Source organism: Solanum lycopersicum, chromosome 11 (assembly GCF_036512215.1).
Source record: "Solanum lycopersicum chromosome 11, SLM_r2.1".
NCBI classification, from domain to species: Eukaryota; Viridiplantae; Streptophyta; class Magnoliopsida; order Solanales; family Solanaceae; genus Solanum; species Solanum lycopersicum.
In genome coordinates this window covers 25,631,235-25,655,826 of record NC_090810.1, presented here as the reverse complement: position 1 = coordinate 25,655,826, position 24,592 = coordinate 25,631,235, and the positions used below count along the sequence as shown (strand labels likewise).

General features: G+C 39.9%; 1 protein-coding gene and 2 long non-coding RNA genes across 3 annotated transcripts in view; 2 read left to right on the top strand and 1 right to left on the bottom strand.

Annotated features, from left to right (window-relative positions):
• Nucleotides 1-18,122, top strand: part of LOC112940328 (uncharacterized) — a 21,812-nt gene extending 3,690 nt beyond the window's left edge. Inside the window, exons 3-5 of the mRNA XM_069291201.1 lie at nucleotides 8,256-8,302; nucleotides 9,027-11,229; nucleotides 17,853-18,122. Coding sequence (XP_069147302.1) covers nucleotides 10,806-11,229; nucleotides 17,853-17,887 — 459 coding nt within the window. The 5' untranslated portion in view covers nucleotides 8,256-8,302; nucleotides 9,027-10,805 and the 3' untranslated portion in view covers nucleotides 17,888-18,122. The remainder of the gene's footprint in view (nucleotides 1-8,255; nucleotides 8,303-9,026; nucleotides 11,230-17,852) is intronic.
• LOC112940329 (uncharacterized) lies at nucleotides 17,354-24,592 on the bottom strand. The gene is made up of 2 exons (XR_011212328.1): nucleotides 24,053-24,592; nucleotides 17,354-18,324 (listed from the first exon to the last, which is right to left on the bottom strand). It is a non-coding gene; the product is annotated as an uncharacterized lncRNA (long non-coding RNA).
• Nucleotides 22,463-24,592, top strand: part of LOC138339523 (uncharacterized) — a 34,244-nt gene continuing 32,114 nt past the window's right edge. Inside the window, exon 1 of the long non-coding RNA XR_011212329.1 lies at nucleotides 22,463-22,849. This is a non-coding gene — a long non-coding RNA (uncharacterized lncRNA). The remainder of the gene's footprint in view (nucleotides 22,850-24,592) is intronic.

Here is a 24,592-nt window from a genome sequence, read left to right as displayed (position 1 = left end):
CTATTTTACAAGGCTCACGATGTGATAACTGCTAATTTTAGTTTACCATAACTTAAATTGTAGATTACAACCAAAAAGGGGAGACTGAATCGTGATAGTATATCAGTCCGAGGATAAGGTATGTAAGGCTATTAGATTCTATGCCCCTTCGGCATGAAATGTAAGGCTATTCAATTCTATATCCCTTTGGCATGAAATCTTACACCTGCAATTAATATTAATGAAGTGAATCTCATAAGTTTCTATTCCTAGAAAAGAAAACATAGTGGCAGCGTACTATCTCCAAATAGCTAACAATATTTCCCCCTCTCTGCATAGAACTACTTCTTTATTTGTTAACTATTTTATACTTGTGTAATTATCCCCCATGTGCTGATATAGAAATGGTAATTGCAAAAGCAAGTCTGTGAATCCTCCTCTTTGTTGTCTGAAGTCAGTTGTGTCATTAATCTCTTAAAGTAATGTGTTGATGTTACATAACTCCTTATGTCACTGTTATTTTCTTGAAGTATTATTTTAATGTCTTCTATTACTTGTCCATACTTCCATATCTCCAAAATGATTATGACCACCAAAATAACATCTCAAAAGTGTTATGAACTTATAAACAAAAATCTCACAGATTAAAGAATCTAAGTGAAGAATTCTATATAATTACGGGTTGCAGCCCAGGGGCGAAAGACGAGCATGGGTTGATCCCAACTGGTACATAAGGTCGGCAACTCAGGGGCGAAAGCAAAGCATGGGTCGATCCCTATTGGTATAGAAGGGTCGCAGCTCAGGGGCGAAAGCCTAGCATGGGCTGATCCCAAGTAGTATAATTCTTAGGATCGCATCCCAGGGGTTATAAGCCTAGCGTGGATCATCCTCTTCTACCACTGATCAGCTGGTCACTTGTATCACATGTCCTAGAAAGATTATGACATACAGAAAAGTAAGAAAACAATGTAACTTACTTGCTCCCACAAGAGTAAGCAAAGGTGGTCTTCTCTCCTAATCTATGCACTCATTCATATGTTCCTATTTGATTTCATTTGAGCTCTCGTATTACATATGCTATTGCCTTACATATTCAGTACATTTTTAGTACTGACGTCCCTTGCGGAGGACGCTGCATTTCATGCTGCAGGCATAGGTACTCCTGCTAGTAGACCTCCTCAGTAGGAGCACACAAAACTCTGCTACTTTTGGGAGAGCTCCAAGTTGATTATGAGCTTTATTGAGTCTTTGGTAAATTCATTTTGGTATTGTATCGCAGTTGAGGGTAAGGCGAGGTCGTCCCGACCTACTCTAGTCTTCTATCTTTTAGAGGCTTTGTATACGTATGTACATGGTTCAGTTGTGTCTTAAGGAGTTGTGGCCTCAATGGCCAAGTCTTGTATATAACTTTTGGACCTAGTTATGTTGTTTCGTATCGCTGCATCCTAGGTGAACTTGCCACAATTGTTATAGTTATATGCACAGTAAGAACAGGTTGTAGGTTGGTTCTCTCTGGCCTTTTGGGCATTGAGTGCCTGTCCGTCTTACTGGGTATTGAGGCGTGACAAAAAGTGGTATTAGAGCAGGTCATCCTAGGGGGTCTACAAAGCCGTGTCTGTGTAGAGTCTTGCTTATGGATGTGCTGTGCAGAACATCTTTAAACAGGAGGCTACGGGACATGTAGGAGTTGTCTCATTTCTTAGATCGTACGATAGAACCAGTGTTGTAGGTGAATCATATCTAATTTCTCAATTAGCAAAAAAGATGCCGGTTTTACGAGAAGGATTCAATGTTCTGGTAAACGAGTAGATGTGGCTGCCCCAGAAGGGACCAACAACCACCACCAAGTAAAGCTGTCCAAAGTGGGGCTCAAGATGAACTAAGGAGGGAAGATGAACCTCAGGAACCCTTTATCAATGCTACAGAGCAAGATTTGAGAAATGCAGTCAAATTATTGACTCGTATAGTCGCTGGTCAAGGCTAAAGGCAAAAAGGTCCAGTTGCAGGTACTAGTGGCGTAGATAGATCAGCTGGAACACGGATACGTGATTTTCTTAACTTTGACCCTCCATCATTTACTGGGTCAGACCCTAATGAAGATCCGCACTACCTTATAGATCAAATCAAACGCACTTCGTATAGATCAAATCAAACGCACTTCGTATATTATGAATGTGAGAGAGTATAGTCTCAAATTTAATTCCTTGGCCAGGTATGCTCCTAATGTAGTAGGTACTATGGAGGATAGAGTTTATCGATTTGTGTATATATTAAATTCATATCTGGTTAGAGACTGTACAATTGCTTCATTGAATAAAGATATGGATATAGCAAGGATTCAGGCCTCGGTTCTCTAACAGACCACCTAGGACGCCATCTTTCTACTCTACAGCTTGTTCTCCACCATGGTTCCAAGGGTTTAGGGGCAATGGGTTTGGGCAAAGAAGTGAAATCCAAGGTTCACAAATAGCGAGTCATCAAGAGCAGTGAAGTACGATCCAATCAAGCCCTCCACGACAGCCTTGTAAACAGTGTGGGAGGAATCATCTAGGTTCATTCAGGTTTGGGACAGATGTTTGTTTTTGGTGTGGCACACCAGGGCATATGATGAGAAACTGCCCTCATAGGGGAGCGGGTGGCGTTGCACAACCAACTAGATCAGTTGTTGTGTCGACCTCATCAACCCCTTATTTAGGTAGGGTACTACATATGCCTACAGGTCGTGGTAGAGGAGCTAGGGGAGCAGCTAGTTCTAGTGGAGGTCAGAATCACACATATGCACTAGGGGATCGACAAAATTAAGAAGCCTCGCCGAATGTGGTTAAAGGTACATTATCCATCTTTTCACATATTGTAGTATATGCATTAATTGATCCAGGGTCTACACTATCATATGTTACACCATTGATTGCTGGAAAGTTCAAAAGAACACCAGAATTATTAGTGAAGCCATTTGAAGTATCTATATCGATTGGTGAGTCTATTATAGCTAGAAGGGTTTATCGTAATTACATTGTAACTGTTTGTAGTCACGATACATTGGCCAGACATGGTAGATTTTGATGTTATAATGGGTATGGATTGGTTATCTTCTTATTATGCCACAGTAGATTTCCGAACTAACATAGTGCATTTCAAGTTTCCAAAAGAGGTAGTCCTCGAATGGAAAGGTAATATTGGGGCGCCAAGAGGTAAATTTATTTCTTATCTTAAGGCAAAGAAGATGATGTCCAAAGGATACATATGCCATCTGGTAGAGTGAAAAATGTAGATGCGGAGCCACCAACCTTTCAATCCATTCCGGTGGTAAATGAATTTCCAGATGTGTTTCCCGAAAATCTTCCAGGTTTGCCTCCATAACGAGAAGTAGAGTTGGTATTGATGTGCTTCCACATACTCAATCTATCTCAATTCTTCCGTATAGAATGGCTCAGGCAGAATTACGAGAGTTGAAGGACCAATTAAAAGACTTATTAAAAAAGGATTCATAAGGCCTAGTATGTCCCCATGGGGAGCACCAGTTTTATTTGTACGCAAAAAAATGGCTCGTTAAGAATGTGTATCGACTACTGGCAGTTGAATAAGGTAACAATTAAGAACAAATATCCCCTCCTTAGAATTTGTGATTTATTCGATCAATTAGAAGGTGCTAGGTGTTTTTCAAAGATCAACCTGATGTTAGGTTATCACCAAGTGAGGGTCAAGAAAAAAGATATAGCCAAGAAAGCTTTCCAAACACGGTCTGGTCATTTTGAGTTCTTAGTCATGTCATTCGGGCTAACAAATGCACCAGTAGATTTTATGGATTTGATGAATAGGGTGTTCAAACCATTTTTAGATGTGTTTGTGATAGTTTTTATAGATGACATTTTGGTGTATTCAAGATCGGAAGAGGATCATGCTAATCACTTGCAGCAGGTTTTACAAATTCTCCGGGATTGTAAATTGTATGCAAAGTTCTCTTAATGTGAGTTCTAGTTGAAATATGTGGCATCCCTAGGTCATATTGTATCCGAGGAAGAAATAAGGGTTGATAACCGGGAAATAGAACCGTGAAAAACTGGCCAAAAGACCTACAACGCCTACTGAGATCCGTAGTTTTCTTGGATTGGCAGGTTGTTACAAAAGGTTTGTTGAAGGATTCTCTTTCATGGCTGCACCCTTAACAAAGCTAACACATAAAAAGAAACCAAGTTTCAGTGGAGTGAGATGGGTGTGAAAGAAGCTTCCAAGAGCTGAAGAGCAAATTAACTTCTACACTTGTGTTGGTACTTCCAGAAGGTAGAGAAGGCTATGTAGTGTACTGTGATGCTTTGGGAGTGGGATTAGGTTGTGTATTGATGCAGCACGGTAAAGTTATAGCTTATGGCTCAAGGCAGCTGCGGCCACATGAGAAAAATTATCCAACCCATGCTCTAGAGCTAGCAGCAGTAGTGTTTGCTTTTAATATATGGTGCCACTACTTGTATGGAGTTCATGTTGACGTATACACTGATCACAAAAGCTTGAAATATATCTTTAAGCAAAAGGACTTAAATCTGAGGCAGCGAAGGTGGCTGGAGCTATTAAAAGATGATAACATTGACATCTTATATCATCCCAGTAAAGCTAATGTAGTAGCTGATGCTTTAAGCCGTAAAATAATATCAAGCACTTATGGGAAGTCTATGGAAAGACAAGGAATGACTAAGGATCTGGTATGACAAAAACATTTGAGGTTAAGAAAGATGGAGTACTTTGATGTCAAAACAGATTATGTGTACCTAACATAGATGAACTAAGAAAGAGGATCATGACGTAAGCACATAATTCAAGATACTCTATTCATGCGGGGTCAACTAAAATGTATCATGACTTGAAAGAAACGTATTGGTGGGGGACATGAAAAAGAACATTGCAGAATTCGTGGCTCAGTGTCCAAATTATCAACAGGTAATAGTAGAACACCAAAAGCCCGGAGGTTACATGCAACATATAGAACTTCCAATTTGGAAATGGGACATGATCAACATGGATTTTGTCACTGGTTTGCCTCACTCATTCAGGAAGTTTGACGTCATATGGATAAAAGTTGACAGACTTACCAAAGCAGCACACTTCTTGCCAGTGAAGACTACTTATACAGCTGAAGAGTATGCAAGGTTGTACATTAAAGAGATAGTTCGACTACATGGGAAGTGGAAGAAGCAATGAAATTGAAGTATCCTCACCTTTTCCAGACTGGTGAGAAAGATCAAAATATTAGTGGAGGCGTTGACAAGTATAAGTTTATATGTTCAATGTGATTAATAGTAGTACTAACTTAGGCTTGAACTTGTTTGGGCTGGACCACATTGCTAACATTTGAGGACAAATGATCTAAGGGGGGAAGGATGTGACGACCTGTATTATGTATATCCTAGTTCTATTCATGTGATACTTGACATAGACTTATAATTTAAGTGAGGGATAATGTTTCTTATATGGTTAGTGTTGGTTCAAACTAGCTCGAAAGGTGATGTAATGCCTTGCACGTTTCAGCATGTGCATTGCAAGTTAACTCTGACAGAAAGTATTTAAGTAGATATAGTAAGGTGGTAATTGAGCTTAAAGTTAAACGTTAAGTGCTAAGTTGAAGAATGACATTCAGAAATTGAAATAAAATAATTTAGTTGCTTGCTTGACTAAATTTAAGCTAGCAGCTGCATCACCTACTTAAGCTATAATTTAGTTAAAGGGCAAAGTTTGATGGACCAGATTTAGGCTTATATTAATGGGCTGTCACTTGAAGCCCAACCCTATTAAATGAAAATAAAATTTGAAACAAATCCCAGCAGCCAAATCTTCCAAGGCCAAATGTGGATAAAGCCTATAGAGGGCAAAGGTTTTCAAAAAGCCATTCTCGGTGGCGACATTGTTATCGCCGACGAAAAGGTTAAGTGAAAGAACCTAGGTGCATCACCTAGTTTGACCTTTTGAGCTGCTTGATGTGCACAAGCAGGTGCATCACCTACTTGACCAATTAGTAGCTAAAAATGGACCCAAAAAAAGGAGGTTCTAGAGGATATTTTTGTGGTCAATAAACCTCTATATATATATCCAATATGAGCAGATATTCTTCACCCATTTTAACACATAAAAATAAAATTTAACTCCAGCTCTCTCTCTATTTTCTCCCAAGGATTAAACCAACAGCCTTAAAGTTTTCAAGGTATCTTGAAGAAACCTTATATCTGCAAACCAAGGTAAGTGAAAACTCATGGATTTAGCTTATTAGGAAAGCATGTTATTCATGCTCTAATATAACTACATAGGCAGAATATTTGCAGCAGCTACTGCTCACTTCTTTAGTTATTAAAATACCTTTCTTTCTTCTTTGGTTCAAGTGTGAAGGGAAGCTGAAGTTCTAAAAAAAATTCGAGTTATAAGGAGAAGTTGCAGAAATAAGGTAAGGTGACTCCTCCATTTGTCTTCCTTATGTAAGAGTTTGAGTGAGGAATAAATGGTGTGCTTTCATGAAGAACTCAAGGGGTGGTGAGTTCAATACTTGGTTGTATGATAAAGAATATTTGGGGCTGTTCTATGTATATTACTAGTGGCGTAGCTTGGTCGATATTGGGAAAAGGATGTATAATGTATGTGATGGACAGAGAATGAGGGTGTGGTGATACACATTATGTTAAGGGTTTGTATGGGCTCATTATCAGTCAAAGTTAGCTACTGTTTTACAAGGCTCACGGTGTGATAGCTGCTAATTTTAGTTTACCATGACTTAAATTGTAGATTAAAACCAAAAAGGGGAGGCTTAATCGTGATAGTATATCAGTCCGAGGATAAGTTATGTAAGGCTATTCGATTCTATATCCCTTTGGCGTGAAATCAGACACCTACAATTAATATCAATGAAGTGAATCTCATAAATTCTCTTCCTAGAAAAGGAAAGATAGTGGCAGCGTACTATCTCCAAATAGCTTATGATATTTCCCCATCTCCGTAGTGCATAGAACTACTTGTTTACCTATTCACTATTTTATACTTGTGTAATTATCCCCCTTGTGCTGGTATAAAAATGGAAATTGCAAAAGCAAGTCTGTCAATCCTCCTCTTTGTTGTTCGAAGTCAATTGTGTCATTAATCTCTTAAAGTAATGTATTGATGTTACATAGCTCCTTATGTCATTGTTATTTCCTTGAAGTATTATTTTTCATGTCTTCTATTACTGGTACTGTTATGCCTCGTATTTTTTTTATACGTAGTGCGCATCGTGATCTAGTAGACGTAAGTCCGGGGAATGAGATTTTATTTTAAGTTCCAAGTGATTAAAGAAATATTAGGCAAGGATGTTAATTCCAAATGTGATATTAAGTATGATTTGGCTAATGTAAGTGCCATTAACTTTAAGTGAGGGATTAATTAGTGGCTGATTAGGATTAATTTAATCCAGTGGGCCCCACCACTCATAATTGGTGGCTGATTAATATTTAATCCAGTGGGCCCACCACTCAAGGCAAAAAAATTAAAAAGATCAGATTATGAGTTGGCCTTAGTGGACAGGTGTAGAGGGGGGCTGCCTCCACTTCATACTATTAAATGAGGTGGAGAAATCCACTCCATGCTAAATAAAATGGTGAAATGTATTGCTGCATATCATCTTCTTCTTCACCAATTGTCTTAGGCAGCCATGGAAATAGAGAAACCAACCCTGCAACTCTTGGCCAGCAGCTGCAAATAATTTGGTTAGTAATTTCCTTGTTTGGTGTGTTAATTCTTTAGAATACCTTTGTTAATTACCCATTAATTTTAAGAAGGGGGCGTGACCAGTAGCTTAGGAAGTTTGTTTTAGTTATTGAATGTGCTAAGTATGAAAGGAAACCATAATCGGATTATTAGTGGTGTCGTGTTGGTGCTTGGGCTGTTTTGATTAAAGCAAACTGCGGGAAAATTCTGTTTTGGCATTATGTATATGTTAAATGTGATTATGAGTATATAATCCAAAGGATGAATACAATAAGGTAGACGTGTTGCGAATTATAAAACGAATTATCGCTCGGTGTGTCGTTGCTTCGCTGCTATGGTTGCCGAGACGGAACTGTTTTGGGGAGGGAGCTGCTTAATATGATTCGTTGGGTAATATGTGTTATTGGTATTGCTGTGGATAATTTGGGTTGTTGTCGGATTGGGACGAAGTAAGGAAAATAGGGGAAGTGCTGCCGAATTTTCGTTTGATTATTAGCTAGCTTACAAGAAAGTAAAGCGCGATGTTTATCTAATTGCGGCACGATTGTTGCTTGTTATAGATTAATAGCTTGAGCAGTAAATATTGGACGTGCGGCTCGATTATACGGTATGTAACGCTGTCCCTTCTTTCTTTGTTTGGCATGACTTTTAAAAATAAGCGAATAACGGACAAGTTTGATACTTACCTCTAGAGCGTCTAGGTGACGTATATTATTGCTTCCACAATTATTCCTCTATATATTGGCTATGTCTAAGTCTATGATGATCTCTCATATCTATGGTAGTGCTTCTTAGAGTCATTGAGATTTTACGTTTCCATATCGTATTAAAGGTTCATAATCTTGATAAAACATTAATCTTTGGTAATATTCCTTGCTGGTTCACGTTGATTGTTCTATTGAGTTATAAGAAATGATTTTAATTGCATATGTTTGCTCATAATATTCTGCTCGTGCATAGAGTCATTTATCATTTCACCGAGTCCCGGGCCGGGTAATGTTCGTGCGGAGTTTCTTGCATATGTCACCGAGTTCCTCACTAGAGGGCCGGGTATGTATATTATATATATGATTGGTGATGAGGATGGTTATGATGATGATGATGACGGAGATGACGTGATGATTATTTTGCCGAGCCCCTTACTAGGGAAGCTGGACACCTTAAATGTTAAATATATGCATGATTTTCACTTAAAAGGGTATATGTGTAGAGATATTTTGTTTCGACTTGCCATATTGATATCCTGTCATCTTTACCTTATGCTTTACATACTCAGTACATTGTCCGTACTGACCCCCCTTTCCTCGGGGGGCTGCGTTTCATGCCCGCAGGTGTAGACGCACAGTTCGGTGATCCTCCCGCCTAGGATATCTACTTTGCCGATTGGGAGAGCTCCACTGTTTCGGAGCCCAGTCGTTTTGGTACATAACTTTTTGTGTAGTCTTTTACTCGTCTATGGGTATGGCGGGGCCCTGTCCCGTCGAGTTTCATTACTGTACTCTTAGAGGTCTGTGGACATTATGTGGGTTGTATATATATGTTTTGGGTAATGGTCTGGACATGGTTTGTTTGGGATGTCCGCTTGTACAGGGGCAGCCTTGTCGGCTGCGTACATCATTGTGTATTGCGTAGTGGCAGCCTTGTCGGCTTACGTATGTTATTATGCTTTGAATAGTGGCGGCCTTGTCGGCTCGCGTATGTTGTTACGGTTGAATGGTTATGACTCCTTACGAGACAGGTCCTCTTTATATATATATATGACGTTGGGGTTGGCTTGATTTGATTAAATTCCATATTGTCTTAGTTTCAGTTGGTTATACTTAGCAGGTTTGTATGTGGGTGTCCAAAACGGGCACTAGTCACAGCCCATCGGGTTGGGTCGTGACAAAGAGTGGTCTCAGAGCGGTTCTTCCTGGGAAGTGTCTACAGACCGTGTCTAGTAGATTCTTGTTTATCGGTGTGTTGTGCACCACATCTATAAACAGGAAGCTACAGGACATTTAGGATGTCATTCTTTCTTCTTATTCTAGATCGTGCGATAGAGCTATATTAACAGGATAATCCCTCTCTAACGAATCCGTGTGTTTTCAGCTATGCCTCCAAAGAAAGCGACAACGGCCCCAAAGGGAAAATCGGTAGCAGAAGGTACTAGTCAGACCCGGAGAGTTACTAGGGCCCGTGCCCAGTCTATGCCTGGTATTATGCTCTAGTCGGAGAGCTCTGCTACACCGCCACCGCCAGAGGAGCTTAGAGCAGCAGCAACTCCAGTTCGGGGGACACCACCAGCCCCCGAGGCCCCAACACCTGAACCTCCAGCTCCTCAGTCAGGGGCGGAGGATAGGTCCATGAGAGATGCGGTTCAATTGCTGACTAGATTAGTGGCAGATCAGGCTCGCAGGCATGGACTAGGAGTTGATCATGCGGACAGATCTGATAGCTTAAGGGCTCGTGACTTCTTAAGTTGTAATCCTCCAGAGTTCTTTGGGTCAAGACCCCAGGATGATCCGCAAGAGTTTATTCGTTAGATGCAACATACATTAAGGATAATCAAGGCTTTGGAGACTGAGTCTGTTGAGTTGGCTACGTACCGTTTGCGGGATGTAGCTATTAATTGGTATGAGTCTTGGGAGTTATCTAGGGGTGAGGGTGCTCCTCCAGCGGTATGGGATGAATTTGTGGAGGCTTTCCAGGGCCACTTCCTGCCTCCAGAGATGAAGCGAGCTAGAGTCAATAGATTCTTGCGTTTGAAGCAAAATGGCAGGAGCGTTCGAGAGTATAGCCTCGAGTTTGATTCATTGGCTAGGCATGCGCCTACTATTGTGGCTGATATGGCAGACAGGGTACATCGTTATGTGATGGGATTGGATCGTTATTTGATTGATGGTTGTATGGCAGTGACTCTTCAGCCAGGTATGGACACTGCTCGGGTGCAGGCATATGCATAGGGGGTAGAGGATTGGCACCGGGGACGTCAGCTAGATAGAGATTATAATAGAGGCCAGCATAAGAGGGCTAGATCAGCAGGTTATCCTGACGAGTTTCGAAGCAGGAAGTCTCAGCAACATGTTAGATTTTCTTCCCAGCCAGCACAGAGTGCACCCCCACGTTTCATGGGTAGGGGGTTCGATCGTATGGGATATTCGGAAGCTGGTCAGAGCTCTAGGGCGTCAGGGTCACAAATGGGCAGGGGTTTGAGCCAGTCGAGGCCACCTTTGCCTCGGTGTTCTTGTTGTGGTAAGTCCCATCCTGGGGAATGTCGTTGGGCTACAGGTGCGTGTTTTTCTTGCGGCCGTCAGGGCCATACTATGAGGGAGTGTCACCTTAGAGGTAGTGCAGGTGGTATGGCACAGCCTACAGGGTCCGTTGCTGGTTCATCTTCTTCTGTGGCTATGCGCCCTACGGGGCAGGGTATTCAGGCGCTAGCAGGCCATGGTAGAGGACGTGGTGGAGCTTCCAGTTCTAGCGGTGCCTCGAATCGTATATATGCTTTGACTAATAGGCAGGATCAGGAGGCATCACCTAATGTGATCACAGGTATATTATCACTATTCTCCCGAAGTGTGTATACATTGATAGACCCAGGTTCCACCTTATCATATATATCTCCCTTTGTTGCTAGTAGGATCGGAATAGAGTCTGAGTTGATAGAACCATTTGAGGTAGCTACACCTGTAGGAGATTTTGTCATAGCTACGCGAGTATATAGGAATTGTTCAGTAGTTATATATAGTCGTCGTACCGTAGCAGATCTAATAGAGTTAAATATGATTGAGTTTGATATTATCATGGGCATGGATTGGTTGGCTGCTTGTTATGCTAATGTTGATTGCAGAGGAAAGATAGTTCGATTTCAATTTCCAGGGGAACCGATTATAGAGTGGAAGGGAAGTACAATATCGCCGAAAGGTAAGTTCATTTCATACCTCAAGGCCGGGAAGATGGTTAGAAAAGGCTATATTTACCATCTGATTCGGGTGCATGACATAAAGGCAGAGGCACCGACTCTTCAATCAGTCCCGATAGTTAATGAATTTCCCAATGTATTCCCCGAGGAACTTCCAGGCCTTCCTCCAGAACGAGAGATAGAGTTTACTATAGATGTACTGCCAGATGCCCAGCCTATATCTATACCTCCTTATAGAATGGCACCTGCTGAGTTGAAAGAATTGAAAGAGCAATTGAGGGATTTGCTAGAAAAGGGCTTCATCAGGCCTAGTACGTCACCTTGGAGAGCACCGGTACTGTTTGTGAGGAAGAAGGATGGGTCTCTGCGGATGTGCATTGATTATAGGCAGTTGAACAAAGTAACAATAAAGAACAGGTATCCCCTCCCAAGAATTGACGATCTATTTGACCAGTTGCAGGGTGCAAAGTATTTTTCAAAGATAGACTTGTGGTTAGGTTATCATCAAGTGCGGATAAGGGAAGCAGATATTCCAAAGACGGCATTCCAGACCCGATATGGGCATTATGAGTTTAGAGTGCTGTCTTTTGGGCTGACTAATGCTCCAGCGGTGTTCATGGATTTAATGAATCGAGTATTTAAACCATTCCTTGATATGTTTGTTATTGTATTTATAGACGATATTCTGGTCTATTCACGTTCAGAAGACGAGCATGCAGACCATTTAAGGATGGTACTTAGGGTGCTTCAGCACCAGAAGTTGTATGCTAAATTTTCTAAGTGCGAGTTCTGGTTGACTTCAGTGGCATTCTTGGGGCATATTATTGGAGCTGATGGTATTCGGGTAGACACGCAGAAGATTGAGGCGGTAAAGACTTGGCCCAGACCTACGACACCTACTGAGGTACGCAGCTTTCTAGGGTTAGCAGGATATTACAGGAGATTTGTAGAAAAGTTTGCCTCAATTTTAGCGCCTTTGACAAGGCTAACTCAAAAGGCAGCCAAGTTCCAGTGGACTGATGCTTGTGAGCGAAGCTTGCAGCTATTGAAAGACAAATTGACTACAGCTCCAGTCCTAACTCTTCCAGAGGGACCAGACGGCTATGTTATTTATTGTGATGCTTCAGGTGTTGGGCTAGGATGTGTATTGATGCAGCATGGCAAAGTTATAGCCTATGCCTCCCGACAACTTAGGAAGCATGAAAAGAACTATCCTACTCACAATCTGGAGTTAGCGGTCGTGGTTCATGCCTTGAAGATATGGAGACATTATTTATATGGTGTCCATGTGGACATCTATACAGATCATAAGAGTCTCCAATATATCTTTAAACAGAAGGAGCTGAACTTACGACAGAGGTGGTGGTTAGAGTTGCTAAAGGATTATGATGTTGATATTTTATATCATCCAGGGAAAGCGAATGTTGTAGCAGATGCTCTTAGCCGTAAGTCCATGGGTAGCTTGATAGATGTACAACCAGAAAGGAGGGATATGGTTCGGGAGATTCAACGGCTATCCAGCCTTGGAGTCCGTTTAGCTAATTCAGAAGATAGTGGAGTTTCTATTCGAGAGGTTGCTGAGTCCTCAATCATAGATGAGGTAAAGAGACACCAATACAAGGACCCTATTCTGGCACAATATAGAGATGCAGCTCTTCAAAAGGAAAAGACCCCATTAAAGGTTACACCTGACAGAGTATTACGATATGAAGGCAGATTATGTGTACCCGACACTGCGGGGCTACGACGGCAGGTTATGGGAGAGGCACACTCTGCCCGTTATTCTATTCACCCAGGGTCAACAAAAATGTATCAAGATTGAACATCAAAAGCCTGGTGGATTATTACAGGAGATAGAGATCCCGACTTGGAAATGGGAGATGATTGATATGGACTTCATTACAGGCTTACCTCGCACTCAACGGAAGTATGACTCTATATGGGTTATTGTAGATAGGCTGACGAAATCGGCCCATTTTCTTCCAGTTAGGACTACTTATTCGGCTGAAGATTATGCGAGGTTATATGTCAGGGAGATAGTGAGACTTCATGGGGTTCCCACGTCCATTATATCAGACAGAGGAGCTCAATTTACAGCCAACTTTTGGAGATCATTTCAGAAGGGATTGGGGACACAGGTGAACCTTAGCACAACATTTCACCCTCAGACTGATGGGCAGGCTGAGCGTACTATTCAGACACTAGAAGATATGTTGCGGGCCTGTATTATTGACTTCAATGGTAGCTGGGATGACCACTTGCCGCTCATTGAGTTTGCCTATAACAATAGCTACCATTCTAGTATCCAGATGGCTCCGTACGAGGCCTTATATGGGAGGAAGTGTAGATCACCTATTGGTTGGTTTGATGTTAACGAGACAAAGTTAATAGGCCCGGATGTGATTCAGCAAGCTGTTGACAAGGTGAAGCTTATTCAAGAAAGATTATTAGCAGCCCAGAGTCGACAAAAGTCATATGCAAATAATCGGCGTCGAGATTTGGAGTTTCAGATTGGTGACTGGGTATTCCTGAAGGTATCACCCATGAGGGGTGTGATGAGATTCGGCAGGAAGGGGAAGCTCAGTCCGAGATATATTGGGCCTTATCAGATTGTTCATAGGATAGGCAAGGTTGCCTATGAGTTGGATCTACCATCTGATTTGGAGGCGGTACATCCAGTCTTCCATGTATTGATGCTACGTAAATGTATTGGTGATCCTTCTAGAGTATTCCCCGTAGATGATGTTCAGGTAATAGAGGAGTTGTCATATGAGGAGAAACCCGTAGCTATACTTGATCGCTAGGTTATAAGGTTACGTACGAAGGATGTGGCTTCCGTCAAGTGTTGTGGCAAAATAACAATAGGGAGAAGATGACTTGGGAAGCGGAAGATGAAATGAAGAATAAGTATCCTTACTTGTTCCCTGTACCTGCAGGTAATTCAATTCCTAGCTTGACTATATTGATAGATAATGAGATTATGTAGCTGTGAGGAATCTGTAAGTTACAGAATGCAGGTTAATAGGTATAACTTTTAGAGAGACCTCGTTGGAATTTGTTTTTGCAAGACGCTAACTTAACATTCGAGGACGCGACTGTAGGCCTGTGCCAATTGTCCTGCCGATACTCAATAGAAATATCGACTTTACAAAGGCTAGCGGGTGCAGGTTATAAGGTCCGTTCTCGCCTGATGTCTACTCAGTCACCACGATAGGAAAGACTAAAGGCGGCTGCACGAATGTTCCTAAGGGGGGAAGGATGTTATGCCTCGTATTTTTTATACGTAGTGCGCATCGTGATCTAGTAGATGTAAGTCCGGGGAATGAGATTTTATTTTAAGTTCCAAGTGATTAAAGAAATATTAGGCAAGGATGTTAATTCCAAATGTGATATTAAGTATGATTTGGCTAATGTAAGTGCCATTAACTTTAAGTGAGGGATTAATTAGTGGTTGATTAGGATTAATTTAATCCAGTGGGCCCCACCACTCATAATTGGTGGCTGATTAATATTTAATCCAGTGGGCCCACCACTCAAGGCAAAAAAATTAAAAAGATCAGATTATGAGCTGGCCTTAGTGGACAGGTGTAGAGGGGGGCTGCCTCCACTTCATACTATTAAATGAGGTGGAGAAATCCACTCCATGCTAAATAAAGTGGTGAAATGCATTGCTGCATATCATCTTCTTCTTCACCAATTGTCTTAGGCAGCCATGGAAATGGAGAAACCAACCCTGCAACTCTTGGCCAGCAGCTGCAAATAATTTGGTTAGTAATTTCCTTGTTTGGTGTGTTAATTCTTTAGAATACCTTTGTTAATTACCCATTAATTTTAAGAAGGGGGCGTGACCAGTAGCTTAGGAAGTTTGTTTTAGTTATTGAATGTGCTAAGTATGAACGGAAACCATAATCGGATTATTAGTGGTGTCGTGTTGGTGCTTGGGCTGTTTTGATTAAAGCAAACTATGGGAAAATTCTGTTTTGGCATTATGTATATGTTAAATGTGATTATGAGTATATAATCCAAAGGATGAATACAATAAGGTAGATGTGTTGCGAATTGTAAAACGAATTATCGCTCGGTGTGTCGTTGCTTCGCTGCTATGGTTGCCGAGACGGAACTATTTTGGGGAGGGAGCTGCTTAATATGATTCGTTGGGTTATATGTGTTATTGGTATTGCTGTGGATAATTTGGGTTGTTGTCGGATTGGGACGAAGTAAGGAAAATAGGGGAAGTGCTGCCGAATTTTCGTTTGATTATTAGCTAGCTTACAAGAAAGTAAAGCGCGATGTTTATCTAATTGCGGCACGATTGTTGCTTGTTATAGATTAATAGCTTGAGCAGTAAATATTGGACGTGCGGCTCGATTATACGGTATGTAACGCTGTCCCTTCTTTCTTTGTTTGGCATGACTTTTAAAAATAAGCGAATAACGAACAGGTTTGATACTTACCTCTAGAGCGTCTAGGTGACGTATATTCTTGCTTCCACAATTATTCCTCTATATATCGGCTATGTCTAAGGCTATGATGATCTCTCATATCTATGGTGGTGCTTCTTAGAGTCATTGAGATTTTACGTTTCCATATCGTATTAAAGGTTCATAATCTTGATAAAACATTAATCTTTGGTAATACTCCTTGCTGGTTCACGTTGATTGTTCTATTGAGTTATAAGAAATGATTTTAATTGCATATGGTTGCTCATAATATTCTGCTCGTGCATAGAGTCATTTATCATTTCACCGAGTCCCGGGCCGGGTAATGTTCGTGCGGAGTTTCTTGCATATGTCACCGAGTTCCTCACTAGAGGGTCGGGTATGTATATTATATATATGATTGGTGATGAGGATGGTTATGATGATGATGATGACGGAGATGACGTGATGATTATTTTGCCGAGCCCCTTACTAGGGAAGCTGGGCACCTTATATGTTAAATATATGCATGATTTTTCACTTAAAAGGGTATATGTGTAGCGATATTTTGTTTCGACTTGCCATATTGGTATCCTGTCATCTTTACCTTATGCTTTACATACTCAGTACATTGTCCGTACTGACCCCCCTTTACTCGGGGAGGCTGCGTTTCATGCCCGCAGGTGTAGACGCACAGTTCAGTGATCCTCCCGCCTAGGATATCTACTCTGCTGATTGGGAGAGCTCCACTGTTCCGGAGCCCAGTCGTTTTGGTACATAACTTTTTGTGTAGTCTTTTGCTCGTCTATGGGTATGGCGGGGCCCTGTCCCGTCGAGTTTCCTTACTGTACTCTTAGAGGTCTGTGGACATTATGTGGGTTGTATATATATGTTTTGGGTAATGGTCTGGACATGGTTTGTTTGGGATGTCCGCTTGTACAAGGGCAGCCTTGTCGGCTGCGTACATAATTGTGTATTGCGTAGTGGGAGCCTTGTCGGCTTACGTATATTATTATGCTTTGAATAGTAGAGCCTTATTCGGCTCGCGTATGTTGTTACGGTTGAATGGTTATGACTCCTTACGAGACAGGTCCTCTTTATATATATATGACGTTGGGGTTGGCTTGATTTGATTAAATTCCATATTGTCTTAGTTTCAGTTGGTTATACTTAGCAGGTTTGTATGTGGGTGTCCAAAACGGGCACTAGTCACGGCCCATCGGGTTGGGTCGTGACAGGTACGTACTTCCATATCTCCTAAATGATTATGACCACCAATATGACATCTCAAAAGAGTTATGAACTGATAAACAACAATCTCAAAGATTAAAGAATCTAAGTGAAAAAATCTATATAATTACAAATGGCAGCCAAGGGGCGAAAGCTTAGCATGGGTCGATCCCAACTGGTACATAAGGGTGGCAACTCAGGAGTTAAAGCCTAGCATGGGTCGATTCATATTGGTATAGAAGGGTGGCAGCTCAGGGGCGAAGGCCTAGCATGGGCGGATTGAAAGTTGTGTAATTCTAAGGACCCCATCCCACGGGTTAATACCCCTAGAATGGGTCATCCTCTTCTACCACTGATTAGTTGGTCACTTGTATCACATTCCCTATTAATAAAATTATAACATATAGAAAAGTAAAGAAAAGAATGTAACTTACCTTATCCCATAAGAGTAAGCAAAGGTGGTCTTCTCTCCTTATTTATGCACTCATATGTTGCTACTTTGATTTCATTTGAGCTCTCGTATTACATATGTTATTGCTTTACACATTCAGTACATTTTTTCGTATTGACGTCTCTCGCGGGGGACGCTGCTTTTTATGTTGCAGGAACAGGTACTCAAGCTAGTAGACCTCCTCAATAGGAGAACACGAAACTCTGCTACTTTTGGGTGAGCTCCAAGTTGATTCAGAGCTTTATTGAGTCTTGCATAAATTCATTTCGGTATTGTATCGTAGTTAAGGGTAAGGAAGAGTTTGTGCCAACCTAATCTAGTCTTCTATCTTTTAGAGGCTTTGTAGACGTACATACATGGTTCAGTTGTGTCTTAAGGAGTTGTGGCCTCAACGGCCAATTCTTCTATATAACTTTTGGACCTACTTATGTTGTTTTGTATCGCTGCATCCTAGGTTAACTTGCCATAATTGTTATAGTTATATGCACAGTAAGAACAGGTTGCAAGTTGGTTCTCTCGGGCATTTAGGGCATCGGGTGTCTGTCCGTCTTAATGGGTTTTAAGGCATGAAAATGAGAATCAAATCCTTCCTTCAAAACTCGTCACAAGACTTCAACAGCCAGAACCTAAAATGTTGGGGGAAAAGGGAGAAAATGGGGTTAGCATATTACTTGTACTAAGTATGAGACCATATGTGAACACAACATAAAATCATGCTAAACAGGGACCTTTCAATAAAGTATGCAATTTACTTTGAAAAGCCTTGTGCACATTTCAAGAAATCATAACAATCAATAAAACATATTCATTAAGACAAGACCATGTACATCACAAGAGCAACCATACTAATTCCAATCAAGCCAACATTTATATCAACATAATTATATAGTCAATACAACTCTAACCTCAATTCATAACATCAACAAGCGTGGATAAAATTTAATAACATTATAACCGAAGAAAACTCATGAACCCTCACTAAGTATACTAGTGCAATGACTAAGCGAATCCCCATAACCTTACTTAATGTAGTAAGCCTAACAAGAACCATAAACAATGTCCAACTTCATATAACATGTCTTTAAGAGTACAAAGCACCATACTTTAGCATTAGAGACCGATATAGGTGAAACCAACATCATATAGTATCATCAACATTAAGATCATCATATACATATCATTTACATTTATAAGCATATACATTTATAAGAACATCCTCCTAACACTTCCCTCAAGGATACTAGTGCAATGAGTAGGTAGAGTCCTATACACCTACCTAGACTAGGCTAAACCCCTTAGGTCATCTTAGTTAGACTTCATTCCTTTAGTTCATTTTACCTCTTTGGAACATCTTGCCTTAACCGACATATACCATATGAGCTAATGTGGAATCCGATTTCATGGAACACTACACCGAAGGAAGGCAGAATACTTGTCAAAGTAGTACCAAAACATGTACATAGCATCTATTGTGGATACACTAGCTAGTATTCCTATGGGGGTACCATAGTTAAAGAACTAGGAGATATAGTTGGGACCCTCCTTATGCTACATGCATTATAGTCTCCAATCTCATGAGTACATTAGTGATCCTACCTTCCTTATGTGAGAAGGGACACTCATCACTCTAGTTCACTCGGTGCTACGCAAGATTCCTTTTTGAAATATCTTTAATGCCTTTATTCATCATCACAACTTAATGTAGGTCATAGGGTCTATGCCTTATATAATCATTATTATAGCTCAATAAAAATTTCATGAGTATTTTCCTTTCATTACAATTCATACATGTGAGGTCAACACATTACGTAATCACATCATGATAAGGCACATTGGTAGTTATCACCATCCTTATAACATTTACATCTTAGCTAACAACTCACAATCCATAGTTCAAGAATTTACAATTCAACATCATACAAACCATAGCAATCTTAACATAAGGTATACTTCAACACAACATCATCACTTAATCACAAGTAATCATAATTGAAGTAAAGAATAGAGATCATAAGACTTACCCAATCTCCTTCACAATTTTATCATCAAGCTCTTACCATCAACCCTCCAATTCAATCCAACAATGGGTGTAATATTATCACATAATAGTAACCAACAAAATAATGAAGTTAATTGAATCACTACACAACAATTCATTACTAGTTCATAGCCTAGAATTAGAGACTTAGGTCAAGTTCATGATCTAAGTCAATTATTCAAGAAATAGCATAGTGGGATTTATTAATTTAGAATGATAACAACATAGGATAGTAATTCACACACTAACCAAGCAAATTATATCAATACTATACAACCAATTAAAGATAACAACCTAGGGTTAAGGGGAAAAGGTTATCTTTCCACAAACTAGGTCAATGCATCAAGAATTAGTATAATGTAACCATAATATATGTTAATATACTCATTATAACCAAAAAAAATCTTAAACAAAGCAATTCAGAAGATCAATTTCGTAATGGAAGAAACCCCACTTGAATTTCATACTTTTGAAATCTCAATTTGAAGGAGCCCTTTGGGAAAAGAGATCCCAAAGGTGAAAGAAATCCCACACAACACTAATTGATGAAGTTTGATTTATAAAGTTTATCCTTTGAATCCCTAGAACCCTTCCTTGATAAGTCTTCAATGGGGTTTCTTTGGGAGAGAGAAGGAAGAGCAATTTAGGTTTGGGAAATTATGAGGGTTAAGTGAGGTTTAGGCTTAGGGTAGTTTATATAGGGACTTAACTAACTTAATTAACCACCCCCAAATCCCCAATTAACCTCCTAACTAAACTAACTAATTAAATGAATTAAGTAACACAAGGGCAACCTACGAGACCCTAACTGACGGGTCGTAGGTCATTTGACGCCCATGTGCCCCTCTGTCCTGCACACTCATCGTTTGTGTCAGAGACTGGTCCAATTGGACCATTAGAAAAAATGTCTAAGTGTTGGTTGAAGGAGGCATCGACGCCCCGATCCAATGATGCCTCGTCGCCTGCAACTCATGGGTAGGCACTGCCTTTGGGCAGCTTTTTTCCACAATGTAAGGGTCCTCCTCAAGGGCCCTTTGTTGTTCCTTGGGGAATCGTACGCAGACGTTTTGACTATAAACTAACTCTATTACGTGTTAGACACCTAACCATCCAATTTCATGATTTTCCAACTCTTAAAACTTAGTCAAATGGGCTAAGGCATGCTAGCACCTCTTGAACTAGTTTTTAGACTTCATGGACGTTCCATGAAGTTTTGATTCTAACACTTCCTAAATGACTCAAATACCTTATAATTGACCTTACTTTTACAACTATTAGACTCTCATGTTAGGCTCTAAATTAGGCTTTAGAATTTTGGAGTATTACATTATCCACCCCTTAGGAACATTCGTCCCTGAATGACACTAAAAAAATTTTAAAGGAAGGAATAGACTCAAGACTAGCAACCCAACAAACAACAACACATCAAAACATGAGTTACAATCAAAATTAAAATAATTACATGACCTTTTACCAAATGCAACTCAAAACATATTTTCAAATAATAAGAGTTCATCATTCATTTCATGCTTATTCATATGCCAAGGCTTTCTTCAACACATATAAACATGCTCAATACAATTCATGAAGGCACAATATACAAAAATGCACAACATAAACTCAAAACAAGTAAAAACAACATTTTAAGTTAATAGGCATAAGTTCACTATAATTCAATGTAACATGAATATTTTTGCAAAACCTTACCAAAAATTAAAACTACGTCAAGTTTAATCATTATTTTTATTAATAGTAAAAGCAACTAACCTTGGTTATCAAATATATGAGGGTAACGGAACTTCATGTCAGCCTCGGTCTCCTATGTTGCACCCTCAACTAGGTGATTCTTTCATAACACCTTTAGGGAAGCCACCTCTTTATTTCTTAACTTCTTCAATTATCTATCAAAGATTTGAATCGTAACCTCTTCATAAGAGAGGTCTGTTGAACACCTAGAACTTCAATAGGAAGAATGGACTCTGGATCACTAATACACTGCTTAAGCATAAAAACATGGAACACCAGATGAACCAAAGTCAATTAACTAGGTAACCTCAACTCGTATGCAACCTTAAATCTCACCACCCCTTTCATAGGCGAAACTTTTAGATACAAAAGTGAAGTATCGTGCACTTCGAACCTTCCAATTGGATATATACATTTCCTACCATACAAGGCTTCATAAGGAGCCATAGATATAGATGAATGGTAACTATTGTTGTAGGAAAACTCAACCAATGGCAAGTGTCTATACCAATTTCCATTGAATTCAATAATACAAGCTCTAATCACATCCTTAAGGGTTTGAATTGTATAATTCACTTGACCATCCATTTGAGGATGAAAAGCGGTGCTTAACTTCACCTTGGTAACAAATCCTTTTTGGAATGACCTCTAGAACCTAGATGTAATTGTGCACCCCAATCCAATATGATGGATAACGAAATACTATGGCAACACACAATCTCATCTATGAAGATCCTTTGCATAACCCTCCACCCAATAGGTAGACTTGACGGGAATAAAATGAGCGGATGTCATGCCTCAAATCCCATTAAGACAGACAAGCACCCGATGCCCTAAGGGCCCAACAGAACCAACCTGAAATATGTTCTTACTATGCATATAACTATAACAATCGTGATAAGTTTAAAAAGGATGCAGCGATAAAAACCAACATAAGTAGACCCAAAAATTAAATACAAGACTTGGCGTTGAGGCCACAACTCCTTAAGACATAACTGAACCATGAACATACGTTTACAAAGCCTCTAAAAAGATAGAAGACCTAGAGTAGGCCCCGCCTTACCCTCAACTATGATACAATACCAAAATGAATTTACACAAGACTCAGTAAAGCTCCAGATCAACCTGGAGCTCATCAAAAGTATCTAAATGTCGTATCCTCCTTCTAAGGAGGTCTACTAGCTAGAGTACATGTGTCTGCGGCATGAAATGCAGCGTCCCCAGCGAGGGGTGTCAATACGAAAAATATACTGAATATGTAGGCAATATAGCATATATAATATGAGGGCTCGAATGAAATCAAGTATCAACATATGAGTGCATAGATCAGGAGAGAAGACCACATTTACTTACCCTTGTGAGATCATGTAAGTTACATTGTTTTCTTTACTTGTATGTATGTTATAATATCTTTGTAGGGCATGTGATACAAGTGACCAGCTAGGCATATTAACCCCTACGATACGGTCCTCATAATTACACAATTTGAGATCGGCCCATGCTAGGCTTTTTCCCTTGAGCTGCAACCCTTCTATAACAATAGGGCGCCCATGCTAGGCTTTCGCCCCTGAGCTGCCACCCTTATGTACCAGTTGGGATCGACCCATGCTAGGCTTTCGCTCCTGCGCTTCCACCCGTAATTATGTATATTTCTTCACTTAGATTATTTATTCTTTGACATTGTTGTTTATGAGTTCATAACTCTTTTGCCATTGTTCTTTGGATAATCGTAACTCTTTTGAGATATTATTTTGGTGGTCATAACCATTTTGGAGATATGGAAGTACGGACCAATATTTGAAGACATGAAAATAATACTTCAAGGTGATAACAATGGCATAAGGAGCTATGTCACATCAACACATTACTTTAAGAGTTTAATGACAGAATTGACTTCAACCAACAAAGAGGAGGATTCGCCAGACTTTCTTTTGCAAATACCATTTCTAAACTAGCACATGCGGGAATAATTTCACAAGTATAAAATAGTGAACATATAATGAAGTAGTTCTATGCACTTCGGAGAGGGGGAAATATTGTTAGCTATTTGGAGATAGTACGCTGCCACTATGTTTCCTTTTCTAGGAATAGAACTTATGAGAATCACCTCATTAGTATTAATTGCAATTATCAAATTTCATGCCAAAGGGATATAGAATCGAATAGCCTTGCATAACTTATCCTTTGACCAGTATAACTATCACTATTCAGCCTCCCCTTTTCGGTTTTAATCTACAATTTAAGTCATGGTAAACTAAAATTAGTAGCTATTACACCATGAGCCTCGTAAAACAGTAGCTAACTTTGACAGATAATGAACCCATCTATCCCTTTAACATAACGTGTATCACCACACCCTCATTCTATGACCAACACATACATTATATATCCTTCCTCAAAATCAACCAAGCTACACCAAAAATAATACACATAGAACAGCCCCAAATATTCTTTATCATACAACCAATTATTGAATTCAATACCCTCTTGAGTTCTTTATTACAGCACACCCCTAATTCCTCACTCAAACTCATACATAAGGAAGACAAAAAAATGGGCAGTCACCTTACCTCAATTTCTGCAACTTCTCCTTATAACTTGAATTCTTCTAGAAATTTAGGTTCCCTTCACACTTAAACCAAAGAACAAGAAAAAGGTCTCTTTGTAACTAAGGAAGTGATCATTAGCTTCTTGAATTCTTTTGATTTTGTATTTATACTTGAGCATGAAAAACATATTTTTCCAATAATCCATGCGAGAATTAAGCAAACTCCAAGTGTTTTCACTTGCCTTGTTTTGCAGATATGAGGGTTTCTTGAAGAACCCTAAAAACTCCTGTTTTAATCTTGAAGATAAAAGAGAGAGAGAGAGAGAGAGAGAGAGAGAGAGAGCTGGAGATAATTCTCAATATTATGTGTTAAATTGGGTGAAGAATATCTGCTCATATTGGATATATATGGAAGTTTATTGACCACAAAAATGTCCTCTAGAACCTCCTTTTTTGGGGTCCATTTTCAGCCACTAATTGTTCAAGTAGGTGACACACCTGCTTATGCACATCAAGAAGCTCAAAAGGTCAAACTAGGTGATGCACCAAGTTGCTTTCACTT